Source organism: Octodon degus, unplaced genomic scaffold (genome assembly GCF_000260255.1).
Source record: "Octodon degus isolate 3935 unplaced genomic scaffold, OctDeg1.0 scaffold00048, whole genome shotgun sequence".
Classification (NCBI taxonomy): domain Eukaryota; kingdom Metazoa; phylum Chordata; class Mammalia; order Rodentia; family Octodontidae; genus Octodon; species Octodon degus.
Window position 1 is genome coordinate 9,911,003 of NW_004524624.1, and position 18,490 is coordinate 9,929,492.

General features: G+C 53.0%; 2 protein-coding genes across 15 annotated transcripts in view; one reads left to right on the forward strand and one right to left on the reverse strand.

The window, feature by feature from the left end:
• Positions 1-8,017, forward strand: part of Pi4kb (phosphatidylinositol 4-kinase beta) — a 32,996-nt gene extending 24,979 nt beyond the window's left edge. For 6 of the 10 annotated variants that reach the window (XM_023716413.1, XM_023716415.1, XM_023716420.1 and 3 more), the window contains 6 exons: positions 521-644; positions 1,602-1,867; positions 5,679-5,811; positions 6,058-6,178; positions 6,757-6,819; positions 7,161-8,015. In XM_023716413.1, coding sequence (XP_023572181.1) covers positions 521-644; positions 1,602-1,867; positions 5,679-5,811; positions 6,058-6,178; positions 6,757-6,819; positions 7,161-7,342 — 889 coding nt within the window. In that variant the 3' untranslated portion in view covers positions 7,343-8,015. Of the gene's footprint in view, positions 1-520; positions 645-1,601; positions 1,868-5,678; positions 5,812-6,057; positions 6,179-6,756; positions 6,820-7,160 lie in introns of all 10 variants that reach the window. The other 4 variants (XM_023716416.1, XM_023716417.1, XM_004632366.3 and 1 more) reach the window with 2 other exon arrangements.
• Positions 8,018-8,115: 98 nt separating this feature from the next.
• On the reverse strand, positions 8,116-16,626 carry Znf687 (zinc finger protein 687). 5 transcript variants are annotated; one of them, XM_023716409.1, is made up of 11 exons: positions 16,444-16,626; positions 15,463-15,659; positions 14,978-15,065; positions 11,426-13,533; positions 11,109-11,287; positions 10,555-10,731; positions 10,304-10,466; positions 9,855-10,187; positions 9,645-9,757; positions 9,324-9,465; positions 8,116-9,230 (listed from the first exon to the last, which is right to left on the reverse strand). In XM_023716409.1, the coding sequence occupies exons 4-11, from the start codon at positions 13,514-13,516 to the stop codon at positions 8,739-8,741; spliced, it is 3,690 nt and encodes a 1,229-aa protein (XP_023572177.1). In that variant the 5' UTR covers positions 13,517-13,533; positions 14,978-15,065; positions 15,463-15,659; positions 16,444-16,626; the 3' UTR covers positions 8,116-8,738. The 5 variants fall into 5 exon arrangements, with proteins under 5 accessions (XP_023572177.1, XP_023572178.1, XP_023572180.1 ...); XM_023716410.1 differs by lacking the exon at positions 15,463-15,659; XM_023716412.1 differs by lacking the exons at positions 15,463-15,659; positions 16,444-16,626 and adding an exon at positions 16,241-16,309.
• Positions 16,627-18,490: the final 1,864 nt, after the last annotated feature.

Sequence of the window (18,490 nt, forward strand, 5' to 3'; positions counted from 1 at the left end):
CATGGTAGAGTATGCCTATAGTCTCAGCGCTGGGGAGGCTGAAAATAGGAGGATCACTATGAGTCCAATCTGCGTAGTGAGACCCTGTACCAAATACATTTAAAAAAAAAAAAAAAAGGAAAGCTTATAAATAGACATAAAACAAGCCAATCAGAGCAAAGCAGATCTGCTCTGTAAGGTAGACTTGTACTAAGAAACATCAGTACCAAGTTAATTTTAAAAATGTCAATGTTTCTGTGAAGCAGGCTTAGTTCTGCCAAACAAATACTTAAAAGTTCCTTCTTCTTGTATATTTGTTTGGGTCTCTTGCAGGTTTTGTTTTGGGGTTTGAGCTCAGAACCACACGCTTGCCAGGCAGGGGCTGTGCCACTGTGTTATATACCTTGCCTTTCTTGTAAACCCACGTACTGCACTGTGTTTATTGCCCATCTACCTCCAGCAACTCCATCAGACTTCTGGTAATCCACATTCTCACCCAGACATCAACACCATATGACAGCCTTTAATTCTTTCTTAATAGACGGATCAGAGAAGCCTCCCCGTATGGCCATCTCCCCAACTGGAGGCTCCTGTCAGTCATCGTCAAGTGTGGTGATGACCTTCGGCAGGAGCTACTGGCCTTCCAAGTGTTGAAGCAACTGCAGGTAATGAAAGAGAAAAAGAAGGAGAGCCAGGTACATGTCTATAGTCTCAGCAGCCAGGGAGGCTGAGGCAGGAGGGTTGCAAGTTCAAGCCCAGAAGTAGTGAGACCCTGTCTCAAAAAATATAAAGGCCTGGGTAGGTAGCTCATTTCAGAGCCTCTCAGTTCAATCAGGAGGGAGGAAGGGAAGGCTACTACTTTCCCTAGGAACTGGAGTCCCAGAAACAGCTCCACAGTGGCCTCTGTTGGCTCTTTTGTGAACTGCACATTACCAGTTCTGACCCCAGCTTGTCTGGATGGTGGGTTTGTTTCTCCTTTAAATCACAACTTCCCAGGCTGGGGGTCATGGCACATACCTGTAATCCAGCACTTAGGAGGCTGAGGCAGGAGAATTGCTACAAGTTTGAGGCCAGCCTGGGCTACATAGCAAGACCCTGTCTCAAGAAAAAAAATAAAATAAAATAAAACAACTGCCCAAATGGTCTGCAGTTGGTGGGTTACAGTGTGCTAAGATTTTGATCCCCAAGGCCCCTAGGTTGCTTACCAGCAAGCAGCTTCACCTATTCAATCCAGTTCTTTATATTAATATGTTCATTTTCTAGAGAAGCTTTCTCTGGGCCTAAATCCTTCCATCTTTTTTTCCTTATTATTTGAACTTACATCACTATCTGGCACTCTCCCTGCTTGTCAGGTGACAGTGAGTTTTCCTCTCTGCCTTTCTTGTACGTTCTACCTACATGGTAGCTATCCTCACATACCTCTAAGAGTAGTTTCCTGTCTTTGTAGGCCCTGGAATTCCTTTCAGTGCTTCCTGGCTCTCAGTGGGTCAGTGGGTCTTAATGCACTCTAAGGCCTAGAATCTAAGGCTGCCAAGGAGAGAGGTTGGAGAAAAGGGAAATTTACTCTTCTTCCCTCCTTTGGAGAAAGATGACAGCACCAATACCTCCATGTCTCCTCACAGTCTATTTGGGAACAAGAGCGAGTACCCCTTTGGATCAAGCCATACAAGATTCTTGTGATCTCGGCTGACAGTGGTATGATTGAACCAGTGGTCAATGCTGTATCCATCCATCAAGTGAAAAAACAGTCTCAGCTGTCCTTGCTCGATTACTTCCTCCAGGAACATGGCAGCTACACCACGGAGGCGTTCCTCAGTGCCCAGCGCAATTTTGTGCAGAGTTGTGCTGGTTACTGCTTGGTCTGCTACCTGCTGCAAGTCAAGGACAGGTGAGTGACCTACCCCTCACTTTCACAGGGGCCCCTCCGTCCTTTATGTGCAGTGCTCTGTTGATGGAACAAGCTACATATTTTTAGAGAGACAGATACATTTAAATGACAGGGAGGCAAACTGACAAGCACTAAGGTAAAAGAACAAAGAAATGAAGGATTTCTGGGAAGAGTAAGGGTTTGAGTGAACAGGGACAGAGAATACAAGGAAGAATGAGAACAGATAAAGCCATGGAAGAAATATGTTCCCTGTGAGAAAATATTTTAGTGGGACTAAAGTTTGCACTGTACTACATGGCAGAGGAATAACATACATGCAATGACATCAGATGCGTAAATTAAGCTAAATTAGAGGGGCCTTAGTTCTGGGGTAGAGCACTCACCAAGAATGTCCTGGCCCCTGGGTTTCATGGGGGGAAGAATGCTATGAGGCTGAAGAGTTTTATTTGCAGGGCAAGGAATGGGTGGTGTGGTCTGCATTCAGTCAGAGCCTTGTGGTACTGGGCATGAGGGTGAATGTAACTGGGCCTCTAGCAACCGGAGAAAGGTAATGGAGCCTAGCTTGAAGGTAGTGACTGCAGCCAAGCAGAAAGGAAGATGAGTGAGGGACTTGCTGGAGATTAGGTTGAAGCCCCCAGCCGCGTACAGCTTCTCATTCCAACACAGGATGAAAATTCTGTCAGAAGAGTATTTCCTCATGAAGAAAATAATGGCCAGGTAGCTTTTAGAACCTGTGCTTATGACACTCTGCCAGCCCTACAGAGGAACTACCATTAGCTTTGCCCGTGTAAGGCATCTAATTATAAGGTGCTTGTCTGCAAGCTTACACTGTCCCTTGAAGCATACGGATTTGAAACCCCAGGCCTAGAGCACCTAGGGCTCAGCCCAGTATTAAGTAAATATGGCAGGAAAGCTGGTACTAGCCAGACTTGGGGCTTTCCTTTAAGAAACTATTATGTTTGGGAGATGAGAATCTATTCTTTAAAGGGGGCAGGGGTGGCAGTTGATCAATTATTTATAATAACTTAAAAGATAATAGAGATAGGGGCCAGGTGCTGTGGCGTCCATCTGTACTCTTAGCTGTTTGTGACGCCAAGGCACAGGTCGTCTGCCTGCGACCACTCATAGCAATGATACCAACCCCTCATTTTAGATGTAGGGCTCCTCACGCTTAGGAGCCATCTGACACCGATGGCAAGAAGGTGGCCACAAAGAAAAAGTCACTGAAGAAATAAAAACAGTAGAAGCTGATCAATTCTAGGTTCCAACTTATGAAACTAAATATAAAGTAGGTGCTGGGCCAAATTCTTGGAAGCAGCCTATCTGCCCACCAACAGATGAAGGGATAAAGACAAAGTACATTTGTATATAGTGAAGCACGTACTCTATCATAAAGGCTAAATGAGCCCTTTCTCAGAAAATGGATGCACTCTGGGACCATAATGTTAAATAAATCAGGTACAGAGATACAGTTTCTCTTAACAAGAAACCCAAAATAAAAAGCAAAATAGAAGAGATGATAGGAAACAGGGCAGTAGACTGTGGAGAGAGAAAGGGAGTCTGAGAGTCAGAGAGACAGGAGACTGGCGAGGAAGAGCACGTAAAAATTAAACTGTGGATGGGGACGGGGAGATGGCTCAGAATAAGCACTTCTGAGTTCAATCCCCAGTTCCGCAAAAAAAATAAAAATTAAGCTGTGGTAAATATGCCAGTTCCCCAGGATGGATGTAATTACTGTGTATCATGGATGTAAACTAACAAAATTGTGCTAAAGGAGTAACTAAAAATAAAGAAGTGTCCAGGGAGATAGCTCAGCAGTCTAAGGGCCTGTCTGGCAAGCACAAAGACCTGGGTTCGATCCCTGGTACTGCATGCTGTGCCAACCCCGTTAAACCTGGTATGGTGGCACACGCCTGTAATTCTAGTGCGGGGGAGGCTGAGACAGAAGGATCTCTACAAGTCCGAGCTATATGGCAAGACCCTGTACTGAGTAAATAAATAATAAAATATTTTTTTAAAATAATAAATTAAAAAAATAAAGTAGGTACTAGGATACAAGCAGACCCTAAAGTTTAAAGACCAAATTGGTCATCCTTGCCAACAAAATTTTGCCTTAGCACCTACTTTCATTTTATAAGTTGGAACCTATAAAGCTTTGAGGAAATCTACAATAAAAGTCTATGCCATGTTAACCAAACTAGTGCTGGTCACTACCATGGCACTAATAGCAAACCAGGCACAAGGTGGGGAAAACACTAGAGTATATACACTCACCAATGCAAGCATGCTAGAGCTTGGTTTTTTTGTTGTTTTGTATTGTTTGAAACATGGTCTTAATATGTAGCCCAGGCTGCTCTCAAACTCACGCAGTCCTCCTGCTTAGCCACCACCACCATCATCCATCCTGGCTCAGAGCTTATTTTTTAAAAGAAGAGGGAGAGGAAGAGAGAGAGGGAGAGAAAGAGAGGAGAGAGAGAGAAAGAAAAGGGAGGAAGGAAGAAAAGGAATAGCTAGCCAGGAATGGTGGCACATGCCTGTATTCCCAGGGCCCTGGCAGGCTGAGCCGGAGGGGCACAGATATGAGCCCAACTCAGGCAGATTAGTATCTTAATACCCTGTCTCAAAAAGTAAAAAGGGCACACTGTGAAAACCCTGTATTCAATCCCCAGAACCAAGAGAAAAAGAAAGAATAGTGTTACATCAAAATGGAATCAGCCACTGGGAAGAAGTGGCAATAGTGAATGGTTCCCAGTGAGATCTCTTCACTTCAAAATGAGGCCCAAGCACCTTTCTAACTGGAAATCGGAAACTGCCTCCGCCCTCGCAGGCCTGTCTGCCCACCTGTGTGATAGCACACACAAGGACATCTCGGGCTCTCGAGGCTGAGCAGGTCCTGTTAATGTTCAGTGCTCCCCAGAGGGAGAGGACTCGGGTGCAACACCCCTGTCCTTTTCTTTGAGCCAGGCAGACCATCCCTGAGAAGGTGGCCCTCACACCAAGCCAGTCTTAGCCTAATAAAGCCCCTACTGAAGTGAGAAGACCATCCTCACATTCTTAGCATGCTAATTGTTCTTTCTACTGCCATTCATGTGGGAATGACACAGACCTGAAACTTAGCTCACTTTAACTCTTCTTCCTCCCCATCTGCCCTATAGTGCTTGCCTCCCAGGATCTTTTACATAAAAATGATTTAAAACTTTCTACTTGAAGGGCTGGAGAGATAGTTCAGTAGAATAAGCTGGTGCCTGCCTGACAAGAAATCCCCAGTATCTCAAAATAAAAAAATAAAACTTTACACTTGATACCCCACACTATTTCACATTTAAGGTCCACTCAGCCTCATGCCTCTCATTGTTACTTCCTTATGGGGCTTCTTTCTGCAGTGGCTGATAAGAATTACAACTGCAACACAGATAAACTGCTTCTGAGCAGAGGCCTCTCACCTAGCAGAGGGCTTGCCTGTGCCACATCTGGCCAGAGGAGGCCTTCTTTACTTGCCCCTGGGTTCTTACTAGATTAGCATCTGTTTCAATGCTGAAAGAGTGATTTCTGGAAAATTGGGATAATCTTTTAAAAAAGTGGGATAATCTTAAACTTCTGACCTGTTGCTAATAATAGCAATTTGAGACCCTGCAGCTTCTGTTAGCAGTTTTCTTTTTCTGATTGTTTCATTGTTAACTGTAGATTCTAGAGTTCTGGGCAGCAGGAAGTATACAGGGGACTCCTACCCAGCTAGTATCCTATGGCCAGTGATTCTGGCCAGAATCCAGCTCACCACTGCACCTTTCTCTCCTCTGGTCTCCTTCCTCAGACACAACGGAAACATCCTTTTGGATGCAGAAGGCCACATCATCCACATTGACTTTGGTTTCATCCTGTCCAGCTCACCCCGAAACCTAGGCTTTGAGACATCAGCCTTTAAGCTGACCACAGAGTTTGTAGATGTGAGTTTGGAAGGAGCAAGGCCTCCAGGCTTATTATTCTCTGCTGTGGGAGAGGGAGGTGATGGGCTCCCTCCAAGCTAGGAGGGAGCAGAACCGGAACAGTCAGTGAACTGGAACTTCTGGGAGATTCCTGCCTGAAAAGAGGTGGGGCAATAAGGGAGTTTGGCCCCATTTCCCCATGAGAGGAGGCACTATAGGGGCTGTGGGAGGGGACCCATTCCCATGTCACCCCTTGCACCTTCGCAGGTGATGGGCGGCCTGGACGGTGACATGTTCAACTATTACAAGATGCTGATGCTGCAAGGGCTGATCGCCGCACGGAAACACATGGACAAGGTGGTGCAGATCGTGGAGATCATGCAGCAAGGTGGGCTGCATTCCCACTCGGGGGGTGCTAGTGCTTGGGGCTTCCAGAAAGCTGGTGCACCTCCAGAACCAGACTGACAGGGTGTGGGAATTGGGAGGATTCCCAGTAGGTCCTAGAACAGACCCTGTGCCCAGTTCGTCCTTCAGGACAGTTTCTCCTGACCTTGGCAGAGTGGGGCCTGGAGAAGGGTGAGGGTGGCAGTAACATTCTCCTTGGCACAGAGTGAAAGCCCCCTTCCTAGCCTTTCACGCCATCTCTTACCCTACCCTTGCCCAACTCTTTAGTTTCTTGGACTCTTTCCTCTGTCACTGTTTGCTTTGCTGCCTCAGATGTTTCTTCCCCATCCCTCTTTGACTCTGATTACCCCATATCAGGCTACCTTCCTTTTGCCAGTAGCCACCCATCTGCTCTAAGCCTCTCCTGTCTCGTCTTTATCTTCTTCCACAGTGCCACTTCCTCATTGCCTTGCTATCTGTAGTCATTCCCCTTCTCCCCTAGGCCCTTGTCTTCATTCCCCTCCTCCAGGCGCCAGGTGAGCACCTGCTCTAAGCTGCCAGTCTCCCCACCCCACCCCACAGGTTGTCGCTGCTGCACAGGAGCCTCCCCTTCTGGCACCTTGATGACGGTGGCCCAAGTCATCTGTGAGTGTCAGATGTAGCATAGACAGAGTCCTGCAAGCAGATAAGTGTGCCCAGCTCAGGGCCCGTGCCCAGCCTTCCCTTAGCCCCTCTTGGGGGGAGACAATGTGGGCCCTCTCACCTCTGCCCACACCCCTCACCTGCAGAGGGTAAAGCTTAGCAGTATGGGATGGAAATAGGCTTGTGACAGGACCACCCACTAACCTACTCTGTGCAGCAGCAAAACTGTCTCCATATCAAGAAGCTGAGGGAGGATGGGATTCCTGGTACCCTTGGCTTTGTGTTCCACACGTTACCGCACACCTTATCAGTCCCCAACCCTCAACCCCTGCTGCTTCCCCCAGGTTCACAGCTTCCTTGCTTCCATGGCTCCAGCACCATTCGCAACCTCAAAGAGAGGTTCCACATGAGCATGACGGAGGAGCAACTCCAGCTTCTAGTGGAGCAGATGGTGGATGGCAGCATGCGGTCCATCACCACCAAACTCTACGATGGCTTCCAGTATCTTACCAACGGCATCATGTGACCCCATGTCCTCAGCCCAGGCACAGTGTGGGGGATCCAGGCCGCCCTCCAGGGAGGGCCCTTCTCTGAGAAATCCCAAACCAGGAAACCCCACTCACCCATCCACCCAAGGGAAATGGAAGGCAAGAAATGCAAAGGATCATGTGGTAACTGCAAGAGCTGGCCGAGGGGCAGAGAGCCAGCCATAAGGTTCAGAATCGTGGGGCTCCCCTGGCCCTTTGTCAGTATTACCACCTGACAGACCCCAAGATTCACTGCCCTCCAGAGAACTGAGGTGATGAATGTGGGGGCTCAGAGCCTCTCCTTGATGGGCTCTGAGAAGCTCTTTCTATGGGCTATTCCCTCGTCTGTTCTGGGTTCCAGGAAGGGGGTTGAGTAGGTTCTTGTTACTTAGGACTTGATCCTGTGGTTAGCTTTGGCCATGCTGCTGCCCAACTTGATCCCCCTCCCTGGGACAGAGCCCAAAGCCAGGTCCTTTTGATAATGGACTGCCCCATCACTTGAGCACTTGCTGAGGTCCCCTTTACTGGGGCAAGGAAGGAAATGACCATAACCCCTCCAGTATACAGAGGGTGTTAGCCTAGCCATGGGGAATATTTAGCCAGTCCCTCCTCACACCCAGGGAATAGCTCGCAATTTTTTAATTTTTGTTTGAAATAAAGTCCTTAGTTAGCCATCTGTGTTATTTGGGGTGGGGGGGGGCACACTGAAGAGATGCTTCAGAAAGTCCAGGATACAAATGGCACCACACAGAAGAGTTGTTCCCTGCCTCTTATTTAACAATACCACCTCCCCTGGAAGGGCTTCTCAGGTCTGACACCTGCCCCCCTGCCAAGTCCAAATCGTCCAAACCACAGAGACCTGAGTGGGGATTAAACCACAAACAATTTTAATGGTCTGGTTTTCTCCCAGTTAGTATTATTACTACAAGAATAAAGGATTCCTGAGCCCCTGTCCCCTCCCTAAGCCGTGACAGGACACATCCCCACCAACCCCCCACCCCTGGATTTCTGGGGGAAAAAGACAAGTGAAAGGCACTGCAGGGTGAGGGGCTCGAGTGCCAGGGAGTATGGGGCAGCAGGGCAGGGCCCAACCCAGGGGAATAAAGTCTGTGCCTAAAGGTGGTATGGGGGGGGCTTCGGTCCTGTCCTCCCCCAAGTTGTATCCTGGGGGTCTGCAGCAGGAGCATGATTAGTGTTGGGTTCAGAGAGTGGGAATGGAGGGCCCAATTGGCCCCAAGGGGAATTGCAAACCACTATGATCCTCAAAAGCTTTTTCTTCAGGGTTAAGAAGAGGGACTAAACACAATGTGATGTGAAATGTCCCCAATCTAGGGACCAGGCAGCAGCAGCAGTGAATCCCAGGGAAGACAAGCTGGTCAGGCCCAGACCCAAGGCCTAGTTGTCCCCGCTGCCCCCCTGCCGAGCCCTGATGAACGCCATGCCATGTGTGCGGAAGTGTGTCTTGAGGTTGAGAGGGCTGTCACAGCTCTTCCCACAGACCTTGCAGGTCAGTGGGCCACCAGAAGGGGCCATGGGACAATCAGCACCTTCTACATCAGCCCCAGACAGAGGAGGAACCTCTTCCTCCCCAGCTGCCAGCCCCAGGGCACCTGATCGCCCCATAACCCGTCTCTTCTTGTGGCTGATGAATCGGTGCCGGCTCAAGGAGCCAGGGGAGGCAAAGCACAAGCCACAGTCGAGGCACTGCTGGGCACCACCATCTACCCTTAACCCTATGAGGCTCTGCTCAGCAGAGCCACTCCGATAGCGTAGGGGACCGTGGCCTCCTGACCCAGGACCACCCCTGGGGAGCTTTGCGGGAGGTGTAGTACTGTCAGGCTCCTCACTGCATGAGTCAGAAGACTGGCGACGTTTCCGTCCTGGCCCCTGGAAAATGAAGTTTGACCATCACCCTCGCAAAATCTACCCACCTTCCCCCACTGCTACAGCTGGCACACCACAGGCTGGGCCTCCACCTACCTGGGCTCTGGCACCAGGCCCCCGAGCCAGGGTGCTCCCTCTGCCAGGGGATTGGGGCCCAAGAGGCAGGCCATGCCGGACCTGGACATGTTTCTCCAGGATCAGGCGGCTGCTGAAGGTGCGCTTTCCCTCTGTGCAGTACCTGCAAGGGACAAGTACGGCACCAGTGCTGGCACAGCGCTAAGGCTGCCCAGGGCAGAGGGCAGCCCCGCGCTTCAGACCCTAAAGAGAAGGGGGCGGGACGGTGGGAGGGGGGGAGAGAACAAGGAAGGGCAGATGCACCAGGCAGGAGGGAGGCAGGGAACAGGCAACAAGGGTTACCTGCATGGGTAAACTCGCTTGATGCCCTCATGATTGACCCTGACGTGGCGCCGCAGGCTGGGGGCAGAGCAGAAGGAGCGCTCACACAGGCGACAGGGGAACTTCTTCACTGACTGAGAGCAAGGATAGGGATATTTCAGAGGCACCTCCAAGACCCCACCCCCAGGGACGGACACCAGCCTATCTGGCCCCACTCAAGAGGCCACTTACCTTGCCATGCTCCTTCTTCATGTGAGCCACATACTCATCACGCTCAGGGAACCAAGAGTGACAAAGGCCACAGGTCCAGCCCCCAGGCCCACCACCCCCACCCTTGATGCCTTTGCTCCCCAGTTCCCGCCGGGGTCGTTTGGCTGGGCGCCGGCGCTCAGGGGAACTGGGCAGCTCTTCCTCTTCTGAGGATGAAGAGGACTCCTCAGTTGCAGGGGCTGCCTCTCCCTGAGACACAGCCAGCTCCTCTGGCTCAGTCTTGGGGGTCAGAAGGGCCCCTCCAGGCCCTTTCCCAGGTGTCTCCTCCTCTAGGCGCCCAGACTGATGGGTGTTCTATGAGGAAGACAGGGAAATGGCTGTGGAATGGGCTCTCCACTTCCTGAGGGCTCCGTGACCCTACCCCAAGTCAAGCCAGCTCTTCACCACACCCCCAGCCTTTGTCCCTGTACCTTAAGGTGTTCCAACATGGTCCTTTTTTGGGCAAAGAGCAGAGGACAAGATGGGCACTTAAAGACACTGACACGCTGGGGCAGCAAGTGCTGGTCGAAGTGTGAGGAGAGGAGGGGTTTGTGAGTGAAGACTGTGTCACACATGGCACACTTGTAGATCAGCCTGTGGAAGGAGCAGGGACAATGCGCCAGCCAGGGATAAGCAGTACTCTGCCCAGTCCTGCCCTCCAGTGCCCCTGCCCCAGTCTCACTTGGCTTGCTGTGTGAGGAAGGTCGGATGCTGGGAGAAGAGGTGGGCGTGAGCGCTGGGTGCAGACTTGAAGGCCATGGGGCAGATGGGGCACTTGTGGAATACTTCGCAGTGTGATGTCTGAATGTGGGACTTAATGGAGTTCACACCCCCAAACACCACTGCGCAGCTAGGACACCTGAGGGAGCGAATGGGCAGTGCTGTAGTGAGGATGAGCAGTCCCTTACCGCAGTCCCCAGCCCCATGTATTCTCAAGGCCCAGACAGACTTGGATAAGGGAAGAGCTGGTGAAACATAAGTGAGCAGGAGAAAGGAGGCAGCTGCGTAGGTCCAGGCCCCAAGGCAGGTTGCAGGGGCAGAGCTAGAGCTCCAGCTAGCCCTCTCCACATCCCCATGAGGAACTGCTAGCAGACAGTATGGCAGCCCAAGGCTGAGCTCTGCCAATGCCACAAGACTGAGGACAGAGAAAATGAGGCTCTTCTCAAGAAGCCATTTAAAAATGCTGGCACCCAGAAACAAGACCCTCGAGCTCTACCAGGCAGGAAGGAGAGGCACCTGTATCCTACACGACGAGAGAAATGCAGACAGGCTTCTCGCAGGTGGGTCTGGAAATTGGCTTGCAGGAAGTTGCCCCCACACTCAGGGCATACATGGGGGGCTCGGTTCTTATGCGTGCGCTGGTGGGCACTGAAGCTGCAGCGATTGGGGAGCATCATGGGGCAGGACGGACACACCTATCAAGGGCGCAAGCAAGAGGAGTCAGTGGCAGGTACCTGCCTCTCTCCCCCTAGCTGAGCACCCAACACCTTCCTAGACCCCATCCCCACAGCATCTGGGGTCCCCTCCCCAGAGGACCATGGACTGCAACTCACATTGCTGTTGGCCCCAGGGGCTGGGGGCCCAGGCTGCTGGAAGTGGGCTGCCATGCCTGCCTTGTCCCGGCACTGCTGCTTGCACTCCAGGCAGCGGAAGCACGTGTATGCAGAGGTGGCAGGGACAGTAGGTGGATCTGTTGACAGTGGCAGCACAGGGGCTTCAGTGGCAATTGCAGTAATGGCAGAGGTGATGGCCCCTTCAGCCTTGCCCAAAACAGGCAAGACCAGAGGTCCAGCAGCAGGCGGCACAGCCACAGGCAGCAAAGGCGTGATGTCCGGCTGCCCCACCATCTGTTCAAGGGCTACAGGCCTCATAACCAAATGCGAGCACTGCATGACAAGCCCCTTGTCCTTGTGCTCACGTGCGTGCAAGAGCAAGCTGCACTTGTTGAAGAAGACCAGACGACGGGCACAGTGATTGCAGGTGACCTCTATGCGCATGCTCCGGCGGTCATAGTGCCTAGCCAGGCTCTTCTCCAGCGAGAAGGCATCCCCACACTCCAGGCAGCGGTAGCCTGTGGGTGGGAGGGCCAGCCCAGCCTCAGCAGGCGGACTCAGGTTGGGTCTGTAGGCAGGTAGCAGGTTCTTGCTGTTGAGGATCTTGTTAAAGGCCTCCACCAGGCTGGACTGGGTCCGTGAGATCACTGTTCCACTCGCTGTGCCCAGGCCGGCAGCTGGCTTTGAAGGCTGCACCATCACCACTGAGGCACCGTTCACCTTCTGACCTCCCGTCCCCAGCCCTCCACGCCCCTCAGCTTTGGGCAAGGTTTGGGGCACCAGGCCTAGCACGTTTTTAGCCATCACCTTAGGACTGGTGGCAGATCCCCCAGGCAGAACCACAGCTTTGCGGGCTACACTTGCTGCCATCAGCATGGCAGTGCTGGCGTTCTGGATGGTGGCCACAGGTAACACTGTACCCTTCAGCCTCGTGCCATCGCCCAGCTGCACACTTACCACCTTTGGGCCTTCAGGGGCAGGGGCTGCAGGGGACAGCTTTAGGAGGCTTGCCTCTGCCAGAAAGGCCCCCTCAGTCAAGGGGGCAGGGGGATCAGGGTCTGAGGGGACCCGGGTTACAGTCCTCGTGATATTCCCGCAGGATGTTTTAATGGTCTTGATCCGCACCTTGAGGGGCCGAGAGGAGGTGGAGGAGGCAAGCGAGTCATTGCTGTCCTCATCTGCAGCCTCAGCTCCGCTAGAAGGACTCTGGGGACTTCTAGGAGGAGACTTGACCACTGGGCCCTCATCTTCCTCTTCCTTCAGGGGCCTACAGCTGGGCAAATGAGGAGAGGCAGGAGGGCTCTGGTGCCCTGGAGACTGCTTGAAAAATGACATTCCATCAACCTGAGTAGCTGTGACCTCAGGACTAGAGCATGGCCCTTGCTGGCCTTGTTCCTCAGGATGAAGGGGGCTACAGCTTTCTTGCTTCAAGGCCCCAGGGGGTGGGGAGGAGCTAGGTGGCAGCAGCACTGGACCATTCTCCGGGGCCAGTTCAAAAGGTGAGGGGAAAGAAGGCGGGGTGACTGCCCCCTCATGAGGTGGGGAGGGTGCAGGAGGAGGAAGGGGATCTGGATGCTCCCCTGGCTCAGGCTCAAAATGAGCAAAAAGGTCCAAGGTGGGGTTGCCTTCCATAGCTTTTTCCTTCCAGGTACCCACACTGGGAGGACCTGGGGAGTGGGGAGTTCCTGGAAGGGATGGCTCAGAAACCCCAAATCCATTCTGCATCAGAGAAGCCCCTAAAGTTCCTTCCTTAGGTACCCCCACAGCCCGGGCTGATTCCCCTCCTGTTCCCTCAGCTAGGGTCTCAGGTTGCTCAGGACACACAGTGTTCTTGACAATGACGCTGACTGTGGGAATATCTGGTGGTGGCAGGCCATGGTCAGAGGCCTGGGCTGGAACCTGAGGGTCATCCCCAGCAGCTGCCGCTGCCACGCCTTCAGATTCTCCTTCCACTCTGGGTTCTGGCTTCCCTGGGCCTCCTGGCTCCTCACTATCTTCTGGCTCAGAGTGGATGGCTTCATTTGCATCAATATCAGGGATGTCAAAGGCAGCAAGGAGGTCATCAAAATCAGGGGTCTTCATGTCCCCCATAGTGGCAGGTCCCAGACCTGATGAAAATAGGAAGCAAAATGAGAAACTGACATGCCTGGACAAAAGACCCTGACCTCCTCCTTCAGAAGCTCTGGATTTATCCTCTCCATCTAGGTACATGTCCACCACACTGAGTCCTCAAGACCCACTGCAGGTGCTGGTGCTCTCAACCCTAACAGCAGAAGGCGAGTATGTCCACAGCAGCACAAACACTGAAATCCAGAGTAAACACAGGGAGATGGCGCAGACACAGGGAAGAGTAACAGGGCACTGGGGGCTCAGTGAGCATCTTAGTTGAAATCAGTTCATCCATTTCTATGGCCAGCACAGAACCAATTAACCAATACTAATATAAAGAAAAAAGATGAAAACAATATTGTACATCAAGGGCTTATTCATGCCTGGAATAAAATTAAAGTTCATGGATCTTCTGGGGTTCACAGAGATCTGACAGGCCATCTGTACAAAGGGACGATGTCTTAAGCCAAGATTTAGTTATTATTTTTTGTTTGTTTGAGACACCAGGGATTGAACTCAGGACCCTGTGCTTGCCAGGCAAGTGCTTATTCTACTAAGCTATCTCCCCAACCCCTTAAGTCAAGATTTAAAGTGTGTCTGGTTATCTTTGTGGTAGGCCTGCTGTATATACAAGTATTTCTGCCTGTTGCCATTTGAAAAAGAAAAGGTAATTCATGTATCACAGTTATTCAGAACATGAAGTGAAATTGTAAACATGAGAGTCAGATCCAAAATACAATTTACTATCACAGCTGGACAAAACAAGGAACACGAGATCGAGAAGTAGGGAGACTAGGCTGGGGTCAGACACAAAGCAAGGCCTTGTCAGGTCAATCTGGGGCACTTGGGGCCACCATTGCCACTCAGAGATCTAGCCTAGCTGGCAGGAAAAAATGGACTCAGGAAAGACCACCCTGGAGATCAACAGGGGAAGAATAACACACAAGAACAGAAAGAGACAAAGAGAAGAGAGACACAGGGGAAAGCACTGACGGCAACCCGGCCACAAGGGCCCAGCCTAGGCCTCCCCGTCACAAACACCTGCTGCTGGCTCACCTGCCTTCCCTAGAGCACTACATCCCTCCTCCCCACTGCTCTCTCTAAGGGCTACAACTCTAGGACACAGCTGCCACATGGGGAAAGCTGGCTCTCCACCCGCCCCCTTGTCCCTGTCACTTCTTCTTTGGGTTCCTCACCCTGGTCTACAGCTCCCAGGACTCTCACTCAACCCGAATCCCCTCCAGTGTGAAAGCCCCAGGAGATTTATAAGGCAATAAAGCAACTCAGGAAGCCAGCTCAGAGTCTGTGAAAGTCCCAGGTCTGTCCCCCACCAGACACTCCCTATAAGCGTTTCTGCACCTCAGAAGAAGCAACTCAAGCAGCCTCTACTCATACAAATTCCCTGCCCAAGATGCAAGCATTTCCCAGGGCCAATTCTCTCACCTCTTTCCAGCCTTGAGACTGTAACTGGAGACAGTCCCAGCAGGTGGCAGCTGGCACTGCATGGACCAAGGTGTAGGGGGAGTACCAACTAGAGGAAAAAAAAGGGGAGTCTTTCCCACACCCTACCCTCTACTTAATTCTGCAGACTCTAAGTTCAAACAATGTCCTTGCCTTTGCCCTGTCCAAACCATAAGGCCCTTTTGGGCCTAGCTCCCTCCCACCCAGAAGAGGATCCCAGCAAAGTGGTCTGGTGGAGTAGGGCCCAGTGGGGCCTAGAAAAAAACACCTGCAAACTTCCTCCGTAACCAGCTCCCCCTCCAGCGTGCAAGTGACTTAGAGGTCACTCGATAGCCACCTGGAGTAGACAGCCCAGCCAACAGCAAGCTCAAGGCCGAGGAGGTGCCCTCACTGCAAAGGCCAGGCCTTTCCTCAGCTGCGGTGCTCAGGTCTCTAGGGCTCCCCTCTCCGCCGCTCCCCCCCACCACCTCTTTTTCCCTCTGCTCTTCCCCAAAAGCTGAAGGCAGGGGCTCAAGAAGAGAGTGAAGAGACCTGGGTCGGATGGGGGCTTCACTGCCTTCTGCCCGGGCCCAGGGCCTTCTGCACAGTGGAGGGGCCGGCTCTCGGCTGGGGGCGATTAGATTGCGGCCAAGCTGGGCAGCGGGCGGAATTAAGTCCCTGCCATCTGCCGAGGAATGGCGCGGAAGCAAGTCTGGGGTTGCGGGGAGGGGATGGGATGTACACAAGAGAAGCCGAAGGGGAAACTGAGGCGAACGCTGGTTGCTTTGCTCGCACTGGTCGAGAAGTGAAGGACAGGCCTCGGCCAGGCCCTCCGGGAGCCGCCGCGCAGCACCTCGAGGCCCAGCGCACACTCGTGGGGGGGAGGGACTGCGGGGGGAGGGGCGGGCCCCGCTCGACTCCCAGCTGCAGCCCGGTGTGTCCAGCTCGGACCTCGGCCCCTACCCGCCATGCACAAAACGCCAATTCCCGCGCGGACCCCGGAGGTTCCCCAGGGTACAAGGAGGGTGGGAGGCGTGCGGTGGGCCCGGGCGCGAGCCGGAGTCCTGCAGGGCCGGACACTGACCCGCGCCCCGGGGATGCAGGCTTCGCTCAGGCCCGGCCCAGCTCCCCCGCCCCCATCCCCGGGCACGGACACCATTTTAGGTCGCGACATCCCGCAGCCTCCAGCCCCCGGGCCGCACTAGAGCTGCCCCTCGGGCCTGGGACGCCAGGACTCGGGGTCCCCGACCCTTCCACCACGTTTACCCGGCTAAGGGCTGTGCTTTCAACAGGCTGGGAGTTTCGCCCATCCGCCCCCCGGGACCGAGGCGGTGTCGCGGCCTTCCTAGAAGCTGCCCCAGGGGGGCGGCACGGAGAAGAGGGTAGTTGACCAAGTGGGGGAGGGGCGGGGGTTACCCGCCCCCCGGGGGGCGGGGCCGAGGGCGGGTATTTACCGCAGGCACGCTTACTTATTCCGTTCCTAGCGCGAGCCGAGAGGCAGCGGTCTCTATCCTGCTCCAGCAGCCGCCGCCGCCGCCCTCCCCGGGGCCGCCGCTACTTCCTGCTTCTCTCCGGTTAGGCCGCCCTCCTCCCTGAGCTCCCTCCGCACCCCTAGCCTGGGCCGCCCGCTTTCACACTCGCCATTGGCCAGGTCCCCCGTCGTTCAGGCCTTTGCTCCGCCCTGCCCCGCGAAAGGTTGGCCTTAAGTACTGCCGCTCGGAACTAGCCCCGTACAGTCTACTCAACCTCATTGGGCTAGGAGCCGAGGGCCCCTGAAGAAGCCTCTCCCCATTGGCTGCTCGGAGGTCCACATGCCCCATATGCGCCTCTCAAGAGCGATTGGTCGCCGCTACTGTCGCTCTTGGAAAGAAGCCACTCTTATTCCACCTTTTCCGCGCACGGGTAACATTCTCAGGTGCGACTCCGCCCCCTCACCCCCTATTGGCTGCCCGAGGCTGCAAGCTGCAGTTCACTTATGCAAATTTAAAGAACTCCAAGCTTCTGTACGGTGGGCACTTGGAGAACCTTGTCTACTCCAAGGAGGCCCTAGATCTTTAGGTCTGTTTGCCCCGTTTTCTAGGGACCAAATTCCAACGTCAACGACGCCCTGCGTAAGTCTCAATGGGCCACCGCTCCAAGCATGACGTCATCGGCTGCCCACTGCCTCCACCGTTGTGTAACCGGATTCATGGAGCCCGCGCGCTGCCAGCCCCGGTCGGTGGCGTCACCTGCAACTCCTCCCTCTGAGGGAGGCTCGAAAGGGTATGGGCTTTGGAACGTGGAAGGAACCGGGACCTAGGGACTGGGCCGGGCTTGCGGACCGGAAGTGGGGAGAGGTGACGCTGGGAGTGCTGGCGTGGCTGGGCCGCTCCGCAGGGACCCGAAGGCCGTTCCGGATAGGTCTCGGGGCGCGGGAGGGAGGAGCCCCAGGCATTCCCCTCCGCGGGCGGCGGCGGGAGCCGGGTTGATCTTTCCCGCGCTTTGTTGCACCGCCCCCTGGAGGCGGGGAGAGGGGAGGAGCTGCGTGGTAACGAGTTGCTTTGCAGCCCTCTGCTCTCAGGCTTCATCTGTAGGTGCATGCTGCTTCCAGAGCTAAGGATTGTAAAAGGCATGTGTTACCTGCCAGGGGGTCCGAGGACCCTGGACCAGGACACGGGCGCGTCCCGCATCTCCTTGGGTACAAAGACACAGTCAACGTGTTAATCTGCTTCTGGATAGAAGTCTTGGAATTGCACTGTAGAGCAGCAAGTCGTGCGACCTCCCAATTTTCTCATGGATAAAGGAATTTATCACACCGACCTAGCAAGATTGTTTCTGTGAGGAGAGTTTAGACTGTACATGTACATTATAAAGTGCTATCATTCGAGTTCAAAGACAGCCTGGGCTACAAAGTGAGTTCAAGTCCAGCCTGAAAGGCATAGTGAGACCTTGTCTCAAAAAGACAAAAATACAGTGGTAGCAAATGGGATAGTGCAGCCCATCTTCCCTGCCCTTTCTTGGGCTGCCTGCCATTGTTCCAACTCACAAGGTTCTATTTCTCAACAACTGAGGGTGAGCCTGCGACATAGCTACCCCCGAGGCTAAGGCAAAGAGTCACATGTTAAGAGACAGTCTGTAAGGAAAGCCTGTCTCAAAATTTAAAAAGCACTGGGAACATAGCTAGACTGCCCCTGTATTCACTCCCCAGTACCATAAATTCTAAGGGTCCAGAAAGCTAAGCACTATTTTATAGTCTTTTACCAAGCAGGTTATAGATAAAAATTTATTCTTCAAATAAATATACTATTCACTTAATATTTTAGCCCTTGTGGTGATATACACATGTAATTATAGCTAATCAGGAGGCTGAGGAAAGAAAACCCAGAGTTTCAAGTCAGCCTGGGCAACTTAGTGAAATACTGTCTTAAAATTTAAAAAATAACATAGGAGGGGATGTAGCTCAGTGCTAAGGCCCTGGGCTCAACCCTCAGTATCATACACACACACACACACACGAAGGTGGGCATGGTAGCCTAT